Here is a 17721-nt window from a genome sequence, read left to right on the forward strand (position 1 = left end):
GCCTGTAATTTCACTTTTTCCAGTGAGGCCCACCTAATTCTCAGGACCTTATCTATTGATTACTCACTCACATAAAAGCTGCACCTACACTACAGCTCCCTTTCGAAAGGACGGCTTTCAAAACTAAACGCTGAACGACGGCCTTCCGAAAGGGAATGTCCACGCAGGCAAACAGGGACCGAAGGTTCAACCTGCCCTTTTGAGTGGCCCTCACAGCACTTTCAAAAGAGAGTGGCTGCACGTCTCAGGGCGCTCTTTCGAAAGTCCTGGGGCAGGAAGCACCACATCAGGGTCACATGGCGGACAGGGCCTTCCAAGGCTGCCACCTGCTGGCCTTTTAAAGCCCCCTTCCCCCCCGCCCCCCCCACACACTCCGAGCCTTGGGCTGCCCAACGCTGAGGGCCAGCTACCTGTCCCAAGCAGAAGGAGAGAGAGTGGAGGAGGCACCCCGGGCCCCCACAGACCCCAAGCAGCTCCCCCACACCCATCGAGGCCGTGGCCAGCACACTGGCCACAGTCTAGGCCACCGTGAACCAGTGACTCTGGGTGGCCACCCTGCTAGCCACCCTCCTGGAGGCTGCCCTCAGGGCACAACACGCCCCCACCTCGTCACCCAGGTCACCTGCCACCTGCAGGGCTTCTCCACAAGCAGTGACTGGTGGGACTGGATGGTGCTGGAGCACTGGGGCGATGACCAGTGGCTACAGAACTTCAGGATGACCAAGGGGACATTCCTGGAGCTGTGCCACTGGCTCACCCGACTCTGTGACACACACCTGAGGCCAGTGCGCCCCAGAAAAGGGTGACCATTGCCCTCTGGAAACTGGCCACCCCGGAAAGTCACCAATCCGTCAGCCACCACTTTGGGGTGGGCAGGGCCACCATCGGGGCCATCCTCAACAAGGTAAGCCATGGCCGGGTCACACCTAGATCGCATACGGGGGGTGGAGGGGGGGAGACGGGGCAACCCAGCAAGGGGCACCGTCAGGAACTGGGGGACTTGGCCCTGGCAGTGACAGAGGCAGGGACAGGTGGGCACACAGGGGGCACAGGGAGAGTGCTCTAGAGAGGCCAGCCCTGCAGAGGACAAGGATGTGGACGGGCGGGCACACTGCACCCCCATCTCACACTCACGAGCGCACCCCCCCGCCATGCCCTGCAAGTCGTCGGGGCCATCAACAGGGTCCTCCAGTGGCAGCTGATCCGCATCAGAGACCTGGACGATGCCATCTGGGGCTTCAAGGACTTGAGCTTCCCGAACTGCTTTGGGCACTAGACAGCACATACATCACCATCCAGGTCCCAGAGGGCAGCAGTGGGGGCCTATGTAAATCGAAAGGGCTACCACTCCGTGGTCCTGCCGGCATGTGTCGATGCCAACGGTCACTTCCAGGACATCGGCGTGGGCTGGTCCAGCCACGCCCACAATGCCAGGGTGTTCTGGAACTCAGGGCTGGGCTGCCACATGACCAAGGGCATCTTCATCCCCCAGCGGGAGCTCCTTGTCGGGGACATGACAGTGCCACCCTGCAATGCAGCAGTTGCAGCCTACCCTGCCCCGCAGGCTTAGCTGATGAGGCCATATATGGGACACATGCAGCCTAGCTAGGATATTTTTAAATGAGCAGTTTAATTGGGCTTGCAATACGGTTGAGCGGGCTGTCAGCCGCTTTAAGGGGCGCTTCAGATGCCTCCTCACAAGGCTGGAGGTGGGCCTCCACAGCATCCCAGCAGTGGCTGGGGCCTGCTCCACCCTGCACAACCTTGTGGAGCCTAAACATGAGCCATTCGTGCAAGGGTGGGCCACGGAGGCAGGGCGCGGATACGAGCAGCCCCCTGCTGCCAGGCCCAGCAGGATGGGGTACACATACAGGAGGCCCTGCACCAGGCCTTCAAGCAGGGGCCACAATGACACCCCCCACCCTGCACATACACCTCCCCACCCTGCCCACACACACCCCATCCCCACCCCTAAACATGCACAAGGGTTAACCAGAACAATAAACAGTTTACTAGAATGTTATAACTGTCTGCCTCTGCATACTTGAGAGAACTGTTTACAGGTAGGTGGGAGAACAGCTAACAGGGAGTGGGGGGAACTACATACAGGGCATAGAGGCCCTGGGCAGGTGCCCTGCAAGCCCTGGGGGGTCAGGGGCAAGGCAGGGGGCTTTAACCCTCAACGGAGTTTGATGGCCTGGATGCCCATCACCCACATCCACGCCTGCCCTCCCATGTCTGGGGGCCCCACTGGGGCCAGGGCCAGTGGCATGAGAGGTAGGGGCGCAGCTGGGGCGGGGCCCCCGCATCCTCAGCCTCCTCTTGGCTGTCCCTGGCCAGCAACACGTGGGCCAGTTGCACAAAGCCAGCCAAGGGGAAGTGGGTTGGGACCAGGAAAGTGAGGTCGGGTTTGCGGGGGCGGCGCTGAATGGGAGGGGATGGGGCGGGGTTGGGCCAGGAGGGGAGGCCGGTGGGGGAGGCGGGAAGGCAGCTGAGTGATGGAGGGCTGATCAGAGGGGCAAGTGTGGGAGTGGCTCGTGATGGGGCAGCAGCCAAGGCCAGGTGACTGACCACGGCGTGAGTCAGGGCATCCAGTATGGCTGCCACCCGCTCCCAGGCCTGCTGCTTCATAGCGAGCTACTCCCGCAGCACAGCTGTCAGCTCCTGCAGGCCTGCAATGTGGGCTGTGTCCCTTGCCTCCTCCTCCCCACCCTGGTGGCTCTGGTGGATAGCCCAGCGGCAGCCCCACACCATCCCTGGTTGGGGTCCAGGCCGCTCCCCCTCACCCTCAGCGGTGGGGCTCCCTGGGCCTATGACTGGGCTGGTCCAGCCTGGGGAGAGGAACAGGCTGTTAGTCCCAAATGATGGCCCATGCGAACCCCCAACTCCCCATCCCGGGGCCCTGCAGGGACTGCATCCCCGGGTTTCCCATATGGGTCCCATAAGCATGAGCTCCCCTCTGCCCCCGTTCCTCCACAGCTAGGCAGCCCGTGGTGCTGTCCCAGCCATGTGGTGCTGTCCCAGCCACGTGGTGCTGAGTGCCATGTCTCTGCCCTCTGAGGCTGAGGGAGCAAGGCCGTCCAGCCTGCATGTGCCCCAGGGCTGACAGTCATGTGGGTGGGCTAAAGCCACCGCTGGCAGGACCAAGCACACCCTCCCCGAGCCCCACAGCGATCAGCATGCACGGCACTTACCTCTGGGTCCCTCCAGGAACTCGGGCAAGGCATGACTGAAGGGAGCCCAGGCCAGACGGGACATCGATGACAACGGCCCCCTTGCTTCCGCCCTCGTCATCACCGATGCTCTGGAGTGGCCTGACTGTCTGCGGGTGCCTGGTGGTGGCTGCCGGTCTCGGGTTGGTCCTCTCCCTCCAGCCCCGTCTCGGGATCCAGCTCAGTGTCGGGGTCTGCTGTGTCAAGGACCTCAGCTGGGAGCCCTTTTTTTTTTTTTTTGGAAGCACAAACCTTACCCAACTTTACTCAAGGGTGCAATCCTTCATTTCAGTGAACTGTACGCAATTTATTCCGCTGTGACCAAATGCAAATCTAACTCCTGACTTCAAGGCAACTGTTTACAGGTGGGCGGGTTATGCACACTTGCAAGATGCTTTGCTTTGCAACTCTTGGTGTGATGTGCCATATCCAGAATGATTCATCTGCTAAGCCATGTCTGATAACCCATGTTTTTTAAGTGAATGACTGTCAAAAAGTTCTAAAAAAATAAGTTCAGCTTGATCCGTAAGGGTTCTGGATATTTGCCATCAAATTCTTGAAAGAAACTGACACACAAATAGCTTGCTTTTATATGTCAGTCCTGTTGTGTTGAAAAAGGATGTCTCAGGCCCAAAAAGGGACAAACTATTAACAAAACCCATCTTTATTATTTCCACATTAGACAGTTTTGTGTGGTCTGGGTTCTGTGTCATTATGCTGGCTTGCTCTTATTGTGACAACCACCACTAGAAATCTTTAACCTTTTATCCAAGATACAGGAAAAAGGAGAAAAGAGTTAAAGCACTTGAAATGCGAAGTAAAGCCTTCTACAATATCTCTCACTCCTTTGAGCTGCAGAGAGTTTTCCTAGGGGACAACCCCATTTGACAGTCTCTCAGATTGTAGTGACTGTCCTTTTCAGGGCAAAAATAAGTTAGCTGAGAGGACCTGAAACATGCTAGGTGTTGTTTAGATTCGCCAAAGCCACTGGAGGGAAGCAATGTCATCAATTTCCCTCTATTTGGCCCAGTCTGATGGAACACTTTTCAAAATCAGAGCAATGATGGCCCCAAAAGGTGGATCCTAAGGTCTAGGAAGACAGTGTGGAGGACAGATGTGACGGAGTCGGGGGAGTGCATGTGTGAGACAAGCAGAGCAGCTCCCAGCAGCTAAGGATGACCCTGGGGCTATAACCTAGGCTGGCAGGTAACACTTCAGCCCTGAACAAACAGGAGGGTGGAGCCGAGCTGGTTTTGAATCCGGGGCGGCAGTTAGAGGCTAGAGGGAGAGGGAGCTGGAAGGCAGCCAGCCTGAGGAGGGGGAAAGCTATACCCCAGAGGGGCACCCCTCGGACTCCTCTCCCCAGGACGGGTTGGAATGACTGTCTCTGACTGCTGTACTGATGCTTCTGTGAGAAACTGGGCACCTGTTGCCTAATAAACCTCCTGTTGTACCTGCTGAGCAAGAGTCACTCCTGCCAGCAGACAGGGTGCACTGCATGGAGACCCCTGAACCCCATCCCACTGGCTTGCTCCTTCTATGCCATTATATGAGTCAACAGCATAACTTGCAAAACAAGCAAATGGCATTCTGGGTACATTAGGAGTTTTGTAAGCAAAATATGAGCAATAATTCTTCCTCTCTACTCCATGCTGGTATGGCCTCAACTGGAGTATCGGGCCCATGTTTGGGAGCCACATTTTCATTAAATATTAAAAATAATAAAAATTCAATATTAAACACGTGGACAAAATGGAGGCAATCCAGAGGAGAACAAAATGACCGAAGGTCTAGAAAACATGACAAATGGGAAAACATTGACAAAATTGGATCTCTTTAGTCTGGAGAAGATTGAGAGCAGACACAAGTTTTCAAATACATAGAAGGTTGTTAAAAGGGAAAAATGGTTCCTGTTAACCTCGGAGAATAGTACAAGTAGCAATGGGCTTAAATAGCACAAAAGAGGTGTACACTGGACATTAGGAAAAACCAAGCAGTAAAGTAGTGTACATTGCAATAAATTGCTTAGAATGGTGATGGAATTTCCATTACAGGAGAGTCTTAAGAGCCTGAGTGCAGAGGACTGGACCTTGCGAGATCTCTTACAGTTTTATGACTGGGTGATTCCTGCCATCTTTGTGCTAATGTCTCTTTTTCAAGGTCCTCAAAAGGAGCTGATGAATGGAAAGACAACCAGTCATTATTTTGTCTACCCATAGGCAGAATTTCTGGTCCATTAATTTCTGATTTAATTCTCCTTTTGTTTATCAGTTATGCTCTTACTACAGTCAGTCGGTGGTATCTACATGCCCTCTTCTTTGGATTAATTCAATCTTCCCATCTCCCTTTTCTACTTTTTTCTACCAATATTTATTGCTATAGGTGACTTGGGTACTTGCTGAACTTTCATACACTTTCCTCCAAGTTCCCAAGAGAGACAGAGTTGCTAGACCCAATTGCTACAACGGCCCCATCTGCCATTCTGCATTTGTGAGGGCTCTAGGCATGCAGAAGGTAGTGGAAGCAAAAAAGGCTATTCAAGTGTTTCTTAACTTCACATTCTCTTCTCCACAGTCCTACAAGCATTGCTCTGCTACACTGGTTTTAGATTGTACCACATCTTCCATGTACAAAACACACAAGACCCCATTTTAATTTCAGGGGCAGCCACAACTTGAGCAGCTGGAAGAACCTGGTCAGCAGCAGAGCAAGGCAGCAAACCATAGTTCAAGAGCATCTATAATGATACTCCTTCCCTCACTTCGTTCTGCTGAACTCTATGGGTTCATGTAGCAGAACTCCTGGCTTTTCCTAGAAGGGGAGTGGTAAGGGAAGATTAATGATAGACTGATTTAAATCAAAGAGATTTAAATCACCAAGACTATGTCTACACTACACTCCTCTCTCGAAAGAGGAATGCATATGAGGGAAAATAAAAATGCAAATGAAGTGCTGATTAGGCTGACAGATGGGAAAAAAAGCCATTTTTGAAAGAAACTCTTATTCCTGAAAAAAAAAAAAAAAAAGGTTTACAGGGTTCTTTCAAAAACCCTTTTTTCCAAATAAGCAATCAGACAAGATTATGCAAATGAAGTGCAAGATTTATAAATGACCACTTCATTTGCATTTTCCATTTCCCTCATTAGCATTCCTCTTTCACGAGAGGAATGTAGTGTAGATGTAGCCCAGTTGAAAAGCTTCAATTTAATACAACTTTTTCATCGGCACTTCAGAGAGGTAGCCGTGTTAGTCTGTAGCTTCGAGAACAACAAGCAGTCCTGTTGCACCTTATAGACTAACAGATATTTTGGAGCATAAGCTTTCGTGGGCAAAGACCTGCTTCATCAGATGCTTGGTGGGGGGGGGAGGGTTTCAGAGGGGTATTTAAAAAGTGGGGTCCCAGTAAGAGGGAGGGCCAGAGCTGACAAGGTCTATTGAGCAAGGTGGAAATGGCCCAGTATCAACAGTACTTATCAAAAGAGGAAAAAACAAGTAAGATCAGACTGCGGGATATGAGCCTTTGTCAGAGTTTAATGGGGAGACATTAGCACCCAGAGCAGAGAAACTGCCCTTGTAAACTGCGAGACACTCCCAGTCTTTGTCTAATCTATGGTTAATGGAATCAAATTTGCAAATAAATTGCAGCTCAGAGATTTCTCTCTCCATTTGATTTCTGAAATTTTTTTGTTTCAGAACTGTCACCCTTAAATCTGCCACTGAGTATCCAGGGAGATGGAAGTGTTCTCTCTCAGGCTTCTGTACATTACCGTACCTGATGTCTGATTTATGTCCATTTATTCTTTTATGGAGCGACTGCCCAGTTTGGCCAATGTAAATTGCAGTGGGGCATTGCTGGCACAAGATGGCATATATTATATTAGTAGATGTGCAGGTAAAGGAGTCCCTGATGGTATGGTTGGTGTTAGGTCCTGTGATGATGTCACTGGTGTAGATATGTGAGCAGAGTTGGCAGCAAGGACTGTTGCAGGGGCTGGTTCCAGGACTAGAGCCACTGGTTTGTGATTTGCAGTGGCTGGTGAGGATTTATTTAAGGTTGGTAGGCTGTCTGTAGGCAAGGACAGGCCTGCATCCCAAGGTCTGTGAGAGTGAAAGATCATTGTTTAGGATGGGTTGCAGATCACTGATGATGCGTTGGAGAGGCCTTAGGTGAGGGCTGTATGTGATGGTCAGTAGCATTCTCTTGTTTTCCTTGAGAGGCCTGTTTTGTAGCAGGTGGCTTCTGGGTACCCATCTGGCTCTGTCAATCTGTTTCCTCACTTCCTTAGGTGGGTACTGTAGTTTGAGGAAAGAAAATGGAGAGAAAAATCTCTGAGCTGCAATTTATTTGCAAATTTGACTCCATTAACCATGGATTATATGGTTAATTTAATTTATTATTATTATTTATTATTATTGTTAATTTCTGGTTATAGAGACTGGGAGTGGCTCGCAGCTTACAAAGGCAGTTTCTCTGCTCTGGGTGCTAATGTCTCCCCATTACACTCTGACAAAGTCTGATCTGACTTGTTTTTACCTCTTTTGATAAGTACTGTTGATACTGGGCCATTTCCACCTTGCTGAATAGACCTTGTCAGCTCTGGCCCCCCTCTTACTGGGACCCCACTTTTTAAATACCCCTCTGAAACCACCCCCCTACTCATGCATCTGATGAAGCGGGTCTTTCCCCACAAAATCTTATGCTTCAAAATATCTGTTAGTCTATAAGGTACCACAAGACTTCTTATTGTTCTCATTGGTACTTCAGTTATTTCCTAAACAAAAATGCATTCTCTGAGAGCATTCTCATTGCTTGATATAATTATTAAAACATATGTATTTAAACCTAAATAGATTTTGCACTAGATTCATTGTACCTTTTTGCTACTTAGGAGGACACATTATAATTAGGTACTTTAATTTTAGCAATTACATAGCTTAATATTTTCAGATTCTTAATGTTATATGTATTTTTGTATGTCAAAAATGGTGACTATTTGGCTTATTTGTTAGATAATTAACTATTTATTCATGATTTGTGCTACTAAAATTTGTATAAAACAAAATTTAGGCTACATAAACTTCTTTTAATCAACATGCTCCACATTTTCAACTAAATGATTTATTAAAAAGAGGGACTGGATGTAATTAGTGAATTAAATTAAGTGAATTGATGGATTCCCAGGTCAGCCTGGGAAATTTTTCAATATGCCTAAGTAAGAGTGCCTGGAATTTAAGGTTATACACTTGAAAATGAGAGTCTCCTAAATTACTTCCTACGGTGCCATATTTATAAAGCTGCACCTCAGAGTTAGAATCAGAGGGAAAATATATTTCTTTATGCCAATATAAAATGTGTTGTCCTCCCCCACCCCACCCCACCCCACCCAAGCAAGCTCCATGGAACAGTTTTGTATTAAAAAATACATAAAAATGTCATCCTACCTATTCCTATCAAATGGCTACATTAGTTACAGTGCTGTCACCAAAATACATGGTTGTAATTGCAGAGGGACATAGCTGAACTTTTTTCTTTAATAACATTTTTGATATATCACAAAATAAGACCTAAGATTATAATAGGTGATGTATCTAAGTAGCTCATTTAGTGGGGACCCCAAAATACCACAGATGACTGTAGTAAATTGTGTGAAAATTTTAATTTTAAAAATCTTAACTACGTTAAAATGTGTTTTTACCCCTCAATGTCTGCAAGGAAGTGAAATTCTTTTTATAGCCGATTTTTAACATAAAATGGTTTAGTATTTATGCAGAAGCCATGCTCCACACTGAGCCTCATTCAGCCTACAGTGAAAATGTAAGTTGTAGATACCAAAAAATAAATTGTGGCTGCACTCTGTTGACAGAAATTTTGTCAGGAATTTCTTCCAACAGTGATTTGTGTGGCCCGAGCGCTGTATTATATTCTGGCGTGGTGGGGGGTTTTATTCCTAGAACGAACTGCCCCATAACCTACCGGAGCGACACCTGTCCAGATTTGCAGAAACCAAACCCAGTGGAAGGCAGGATATTAAACTATGAACCTCAGTCTCTCCTTCTACAAAATGGGGATAAGAACCCTCCCTCCGCTGCGCGCTCGCACACGTCTGGGTTACCAGGGGCAGCGTGTTGCCTCCCCTGGCAGCCCTCGGAGACGAAACCAGCCTCCCGCTTACCAACAGGCAGCATCAGACCACGCGAGCCTGGCCCAGCCCCACCCATCCTGCCCGCGAGGATGGGCGCTCGGGCCCCGCGCGCTGACTTGGCTGCACTCGGGACAGTCATAGAGACGGTCAGGAGAGGCAGCCCCCGTCGTGCTTCGTTTAAAGGGCGTAACCTGCCCCCGCCGCACGTGAGCCCTCCAGCCGTGGCGGGGCAAGGAAGCCCCTCCGTCAGCTCCGAGCCCGGCCACCACCAGGGCGCTCACGTGGGCACCATCCTGTTAGCGGAGCAGCCTTCCGCAGAGACTACGCTTCCCAGCATGCATCGTGCTTCCCGCCTCCCCCCCCGCCGTAAACTATCCGGCTGTACGCCACACACTCACCAAGCGGGAGACACGTCATTTCCGCGCCAGACGCCGGGATAGGTGCAGCGGAGGGTAGCACCGCCCCGGGATCGCCAAGTTCCGAGCATTTCCGCTTCCGTCTGGGTTGTTGCCCTGGCACTGCGGCGCAGGGGAGACGCCGTTTCGCCGACAGTCGCAGGTACTTCCGTTTCCGGCGGAGCGGTTGCCGTGGTAGCGAGGCAGGAGGACGCGCTGGGCTTCGTAGCCGCTGGCATGGCAGGGGCAGTTCCGATCCCGGACGGGGAATTCACGGCGACTATTTACGGGCTGATCCGGGCCGGGCGGTTCGCGGAGGCGGTGGGGATCCTGGGCAGCGAGCTCCAGAACAGCAGCCGCTCCCGGGCCGGCCTCTCCCTCCTCGGCTACTGCTACTACCACCTGCAGGACTTCGCGGCGGCGGCCGAATGCTACGAGCAGCTGGGGGCGCTGCACCCTGAGCTGGACGAGTACCGGCTCTACCAGGCCCAGTCCCTCTACAAGGCCGGGCTCTACGCCGAGGCCCTGCGGGTCGCCAGCCCCCTGCTCGATGTGCCTGCTTACCAGGGACGTGCCCTTCGCTTGCAGGCTGCTGCTCATTATGCCCAGGGTGATCTGTCTGCAGCCAAGAGCCTGGTGGAGCAGGTGCTGGCCTCTGCTACGGAAAGCAGTCCTGGAGCTGCTGAAGACCCCTCGGAGCTGCCAGATGCTGAGGTCAACCTGGGCTGCCTGTTGTACCGGGAAGGGCGGCACGAGGAGGCCTGTGGCAAATTTGCAGGTGCCATGCAGGTGCTGGGCTACTCCCCTGAGTTGTCGTACAACATGGCACTGTGTTGCTACGCTGCCAAGCAGTATGCACCCGCCCTGAAGCACATCTCTGACATCATTGAGCGTGGCATCCACCAGCACCCCGAGCTCAGTGTGGGCATGACCACTGAAGGCATTGATGTCCGCAGCGTGGGCAACACTCTGCTCTTGCACCGCACTGCCCTGGTGGAGGCCTTCAACCTTAAAGCTGCCATAGAATACCAGCTACGCAACCTGGAAGCAGCCCAGGAGGCACTCACAGACATGCCACCAAGGGCTGAGGAAGAGCTGGATCCTGTCACCTTGCACAACCAAGCGCTGATGAACATGGACAGCCGGCCCACTGAAGGGTTTGAGAAACTGCAGTTCCTTCTGCAACAGAACCCCTGCCCACCAGAGACCTTTGGGAACCTGCTGTTGCTGTATTGTAAGCACCAGTATTATGACCTGGCTGCTGATGTGTTGGCAGAGAATGCCCACCTGACCTACAAGCTGCTCTCACCTTACCTTTACAACTTCCTGGATGCCATGATCACATGTCAAACTGCTCCTGAGGAAGCCTTCCACAAACTAGATGAACTTGCAGGGACCATGACTGACCAGCTGAGAAAGCTCACGAAGCACGTACAGGAAGCTAGGCAAAACCGGGATGATGAGGCTGTCAAGAAGGCAGTTAATGAATACGATGAGACTCTGGAGAAATATGTGCCCGTTTTGATGGCACAGGCCAAGATATATTGGGACATGGAGAATTACACTATGGTGGAGAAGATCTTTCGGAAGTCGGTAGAGTTCTGCAATGAACATGAGGTGTGGAAGCTGAACGTGGCTCATGTGCTCTTCATGCAGGAGAACAAGTACAAGGAGGCCATTGGCTTCTATGAGCCCATTGTCAAGAAGCACTATGATAACATCTTGCAAGTCAGTGCCATTGTGCTGGCCAATCTTTGTGTCTCCTACATCATGACCAGTCAAAATGAAGAGGCAGAGGAGCTGATGAGAAAGATTGAGAAGGAAGAAGAGCAACTCTCTTACGATGACCCTGAGAAAAAGATCTACCACCTTTGCATTGTTAACCTAGTGATTGGCACACTCTACTGTGCCAAAGGAAACTATGACTTTGGCATCTCAAGGGTAATTAAAAGTTTGGAGCCTTATAACAAAAAATTAGGCACAGATACTTGGTATTATGCTAAAAGATGTTTCCTGTCCTTGCTGGAGAACATGTCCAAGCACATGGTCATGCTTCGGGACAGTGTTATTCAAGAATGTTTGCATTTTCTCGAGCAGTGTGAACTATATGGCAGGAATATCCCTGCTGTTATTGAGCAACCACTTGAAGAAGACAGGCTGCACAGTGGGAAGAACACAGTTACATATGAAGCTAGGCAGTTGAGAGCACTGATGTATGAGGTCAGTGGGTGGAATATGTAAATACTGTGCCATTACTGCATAAGATGAAGATGGATTTTGATTCCCATGTTTTATTTTAACTTTTTATTTCATGGACCCTGTGTATCCAAAGTAGTGTGTTTTCTCTTTGTATTGTATTGTATTTAAATATATTTGTCCTACTGTTTGGCTGTATTGAATGGAATATTAGCAGAGGTGGGCTAGCAGAAAATTAACGTATATATTGACTAGTAATATCCTCACGTCAGGGATATTTTATATGTTTTTTAGGATATCACCACGTAAAGAACCTTTTTATAGAAATGTTGTGAAGGTTCTTCTGTATACATGGCTTAATTAATATGAAGCTACAATAACTAGCTTTTATAATCTGTATGTCAACACTTTGAAATAATTTCCTTCTATCAGTTTTGTGACTAGACTTCAAGGAAATCTGTTGTAAGGCCATTTCTTTAGTTCATTTCCCTGTTCTGGGAAATGCTTTCTCTGTCTTTTTTTTTTTTTTTAACTGCCCTTTTCGTATATCTTATTATACTAGTTGTATTTTCTAATACAAAAATTATTTTTGTATTATAAACATGAAGCTACAAAAATTAGCAGGGTTTTCTGTTATACATACCCTTTCTGGCTTCAGACAATTCATAACTATGTTGTGCCTATGCCTGTTGAAACATATGTTCCTACTTTGGTATCTTCGTGCAATCCAGATCTCTACTGGGCACTGTCCAATTGTCTTGTAAAGGTTGTTCTCTTCTTTATACACCCTGCATCACTATGCAGTGATTAACTTTCTTAAAGGATTTATATTTGTACCCTTAATCCAGTTTCTTACTTTAGATTACTTCCTCCGTACTGCCTACATGCACAGTAAGAGTTCAAGTTTCAAGAAATTTTGACTCTGACAAGTCTAGTTTGTTAACAATGGCTTACATGCAAAGAGAAAGGAGATAAGCATTTTTGACCAGTGTTTGTTTTCTTCAGTGCTTGTGGTCAAAAATCTAGATGCAGTGACAGTTCCCCTTACATACACTTACTTTGCTTTGTCTCCTCCTTGTTCTGCTGTGTCCACTGGACCTTTTTTTGCATCCCCTCATCCCACAATCTGTCATTTTTATAAGGTTGATCAAGAATGACAGGCCCTTGACTAATAACATCAAACGGGAGGCTTAAACAGTTTCAACACTGTTGAACTAAGTGTGTTCACCCATTGGGAGAGAAAGCTCTAGCACTGGGTAAAGTTGCTCTTTAGATTGTCAGACAAGGGAAATGAGTGTGTTTGTGGTGATATTCAAGCTTAACAACTGTTTCTAAAATGATGCTGAACATCTTTTGGTCCAGTCTACATGTGCAAAAATGAAGTTTTCAGCACTAGATCAACTTCACCCATTATCAACAGGCAAATGTCTAGTGTAGACAAATCCAGAGAATTCCATTTGGCACAGAGGCCTAGAAATAAGTTCTCCAGGGTTCATTACTACTCTGTGGAGCCAGACAGCCTCCTTCTCCCCACACTGCCATATTACATATTTTCCACAACTCTTTCCACTGAGCTAAAGACCTGTGATTTCATATTTTGTTCATATTCATGAAGCACAGCAACAGGGAGTAAAGCGTGTTTCCAATTTACACTAGAATTTAATTATATATCGTACAACATAAATAGTATGACTTTTAAAAAGTCACTCAAACTGCTAAAGAATGAAATATAGGCTGTGGAGAGGGACAGGGGGTATCAAGGCTTTAATAGTCAAGCATGAATGATCATCAGAACTCAGCGAAGAGGTTAAAAAAATTGCTTTGCGTATATATGCATGTCAATGCAAATATTAAATCCCCTCCCAGCAGATTAATTGTGTAGAATGAAGAGCACTTTATAGTTTTAGTTTAGTTTAGTTTAGACCTGTGATGTTTCCATGCTCTGTTTGCACATAACCCGGCTCCTCTCCAATCCCAGTCAAAGCTGGTTAATTATACGATCTGGAAACGTTTGCAAGTTCACTCTCTGTAATGTGGCCTCTGCCAAAGAAGGTGGGTCTCAGGAGCATACTGCCTAAGAACCGCATAGCAACACATTTGTTGACGTCACACTGCGCAGGGTCCGGAGAGAGAGGCCACAGTAGAAATGAGCACACAAGGCACCTTTGCCTTAGAAGGCCCTGTCCACAGCTCTCTGGGATTCATGAAGATCACGACTTATCTGTTCCTGTAAGCGTTTGTGCACTCCTATTTGGGAATAACTTGCATGGAAGGGAATGGGGTTCTTAGACTGTGTGAAATGGTAGAGATGTTAATGTTACTGTATTACCTACCACCAGTCAGTAGAGGGTGGAAGTGCTTGCTGCATGTACAAAGTTTGTTTCCTTCTTCTTTGACAAACCGCAGAAAATAACGTGAATACTAAAGTGCTTTCCTTACACACCCTGCCTTCCCTAGCTGCCTCCCCTCCCCCAATAAAATCTGTGCACTAAGGACTACATCGCTGCTGTGCTTTTCTGGAAAAGTTCCTACTGCTATCTTTGAAAACCTTGTTTTATGGCATCTCCTACTACAAAGTATTTGATTGTGAAACTTACAAAAGTCATAGCCAGTCTTCTAACCATCTTCAAACTGCATTTAATATTACCAGTGTCTGGTTTGCATACAAGTACAGTTTTGGGGGAAAGGCACATACATTTTTATTAAGAAGAGGGCATGGATACAAAAAAAAATGGTTATGCTGCTTAGCAAATAATCTGTCCAGGCCACGTGCCTGCACACTTCTGCTTTGTGCATGATCAAGATTGTTGTTTTTGTTTTAAAAACAAACCAAGAAAACCAAAGCCACACTACTCAAATATGTCTTACTGAGGAGTTCACTGAAGCCAAACATTGCTTTTTCAGCATGAGCTCCTAGTTTAAGTTCAGCAGCGGTTCCTCCTCTCTCACAGATATCATGATCCTACAGTGAAATTATCGTTTCATTTTAAAGAACAGCTGTGAAAATGAATCTAGTGTCATATAACTGACCTCAAGTCGTAAAAGAAATGCCACTTATAGATTCTAAGGTCAGAAGGGACCCCCTATGATCATCTGTTCTGACTTTCTATAGACCACTCTGCATGGAATGTCCCGAAAATGATTCCTAGAGTACGAACTTCTCAACAGGCCTATTCCTTTGGGTGACAAACAGTGTTTCCTGTAAGCTGTGTGCGTGTGTAGTGGCTCAGGAGAGATTCAAATGCCACACAGCTGACTAGCCAAGCTGGAGGGCTAGATTTTGTTATTTCTAGGGGTGGTGCACATTCACACATGCCTTGGTACAAATCAAAATGTATTCCCCACAGATGGAAATGCTTAGAGGGAACACTGGTGACAAGTCTGTGCTCTAGCAGGCAGGGTTGGTTGGTTTGTTTCTTTCATTCAATTACTCTTGCAATAATTACAGCACCTGCGGTGAAAGCCTTGAACTGCTGCTCTCCCAACAGTTCAAAATGAGGTATGAGGCGAAGAAAGGATGGAATGAAGAGTCAGCTACATGATTTACTTCATACCTCACTGTGAATCCTCTCAGTGTTTAAATCTCAGCAATTAATCAAATAGCTGCAGCCCTCAACAACAAAGTGGTGGTAACAGATGCTATGACCATGTCTATAGCTCTGCTTTCTTTTGATTGCAATCAAGGCAGAATTGACTTCAAAATAAAGCAAAGGCATAAAAGAGGAGAAGGAGATAAACAACATTGTTTACTAAAAGAGGAAAGATGCTTATTAAAGGCTTCTACTGATGGGCTGAGCTGTACTTCCACAGGATGAAAAAATAGAGGGCAAGAGTATTCTAGGGAAACTATTTTCCTCTAAAATCAGTGGGATTACTTACAGAAGTAATTATTCACTGACAGTGGGACTGACAGCTTCCCTGGGCATGCTGAAGCAGGGCTAGCTCCATGCCCCTGCAAAGGTAGGGCTGAGGGTAACCAGCCTTCAGAGCCCCTCAGACAACAATGCCCTCGAGCCTTCACCACTGCTGTAGAAGGGGTGGCCAGGAGCTCCAGACCGGTTTGTATTGCCAGGCCCCAGGGCAGTAGCGTCATTTGCCTGCCCTCTTCCACCCAATCAGCAGGCCTGTTCACTGAAAACCTGCTTTTGGTTTCCTGACATCCCCTAATACCTCACTGTAAGTAGAGCCTTTGAAATGAATGGGATACTTTTGTGGTAAGGTCCTGCTGAATGTGAGCAAGAGGGGCAGGGGCAGGCCCTGGAGGATAGTTGGGAGGCTTGAGATCCCAGTGCACATACAGCGGTGCTGAACATAAGAACTGAAAGATCAAGCTGCTTTTCTGGTCTCTGTACTTTTCTTTTTCTCCCCTTGGCTCTTCCTTCGGTCACTTAACAATGCTGCTCTTTCCTGACTACGCGCAGCTGCACCTGCTGCCTGGAGTTGGAGCAGCAGATGAGATTTTCACTGACGGCGCTTAGGGCTTGTTCCTACAAGGTGCTGAGTGCCCTCAACTCTCACTGACTTCAGTGACAGTTGAGGGCTTCAGCTGTAGTTGAGGTCTCTCAGAATGTTGCAGGATTAATGCTTAGTGCTGTATTAGGGCTGTGCTGTAGTTGTATCAACTGTTCCCTCTAATCTTGTCCATACACGTGTGGATTTTTTCCACCTATGTTCAGATTAAATTTTGTTATGTGCACTGAGGCATGTGTGAACATGCACCACCAGGAGAAACACAAACCTAGCTCTAGGCGCTCTGCTAATCAGCTGAGGCAACACTGGATTCTCTCCCGAGCGGCCACACAAGCACACAGCTTATAGGGAACACTGGTTGTAACTACAATGAAGCTCTGTTGACAACACTTCTGAACCTTTATGAGCCTGCATTGATACATGTAAAGTGCAATGGGTTATCAGCAATTTGTGGTGAGTTTTGTTTGCTGCAAATTACAGTAAGGTCTCAGAGCACGCGACCGCAGAGTGCGCAACCCCGCTCTTCCGCATCTGACCCCAAGTCCTGTAGTAAACCCTGTACCGCGATTTCCAGTTGTGCTTAACTTGCTCCCCACCACCCCCGGCCCTGGCTGAACCCCCCTCAGCTCTGCACGGCCCCAGCTTCACTCACCACCAGTGCATAGCTCCTGTTCACCCCCCCACCCCGCCTCCAGCTCTAGCTCACCACCCCTCAGGCACGGCTCCAGCTCACAACCTGCACCCAGCTCCGGTACAAGCCACCCACACCACCCCCTGCTGCTCCGCACAGCTCCAGTTCAGTCCCCCTTCCAGCTCACCACCCACGCACAGCTCTGGTTCCGGCTCATTCCCCCTGCCCCTCATGGCCCAGCTCACCACCTGAGCAGGGCTCCAGCTCACCACCCGTGCACAGCTCCGTCTCAACTCCACCCCTCACCCTGCTGCAGCCCTAACCCACCCCAGGCTTAGTCTCCCCGCACCCACCTCTTACAGCCCCAACCCACTGCCAGGCTTAACCCTCCCCAACTGCCCCCCCCGCCCCCCGGCACGCAAGGGCTCCGACCCTGTGAATAGATCTACATAGGCAGACCTTTAAATGAACTCTGTGCAGACCAAGATGGGTCTGATGCAGGCTTATCAGCTGATCCAATGTATAGTTCAATAAAGCAGAATGTATACTTTGGAATTCCTTCTCATTTCAACTGCAAAGCAGTGGCAGGAGGAGAGAATTGGCTACTTTGTCCACTTAACATCTTGCATATTAACAATGGTAGGATTCAAACACAGGTGAGCATAGATATACTC

At 48.4% G+C, this 17721-nt stretch overlaps 1 protein-coding gene and 1 long non-coding RNA gene across 2 annotated transcripts; one reads left to right on the top strand and one right to left on the bottom strand.

The window, feature by feature from the left end:
- Positions 1-5029: 5029 nt before the first annotated feature.
- LOC142017003 (uncharacterized) lies at positions 5030-9645 on the bottom strand. The gene is made up of 2 exons (XR_012646424.1): positions 9386-9645; positions 5030-7505 (listed from the first exon to the last, which is right to left on the bottom strand). It is a non-coding gene; the product is annotated as an uncharacterized LOC142017003 (long non-coding RNA).
- Positions 9646-9896: 251 nt separating this feature from the next.
- Positions 9897-15157, top strand: IFT70B (intraflagellar transport 70B). The gene has a single exon (XM_075001071.1). It carries the CDS (start codon positions 9988-9990, stop codon positions 11989-11991), a length of 2004 nt encoding a protein of 667 aa, XP_074857172.1. The 5' UTR covers positions 9897-9987; the 3' UTR covers positions 11992-15157.
- Positions 15158-17721: the final 2564 nt, after the last annotated feature.

Source organism: Carettochelys insculpta, chromosome 8 (assembly GCF_033958435.1).
Source record: "Carettochelys insculpta isolate YL-2023 chromosome 8, ASM3395843v1, whole genome shotgun sequence".
Taxonomy (NCBI): domain Eukaryota; kingdom Metazoa; phylum Chordata; order Testudines; family Carettochelyidae; genus Carettochelys; species Carettochelys insculpta.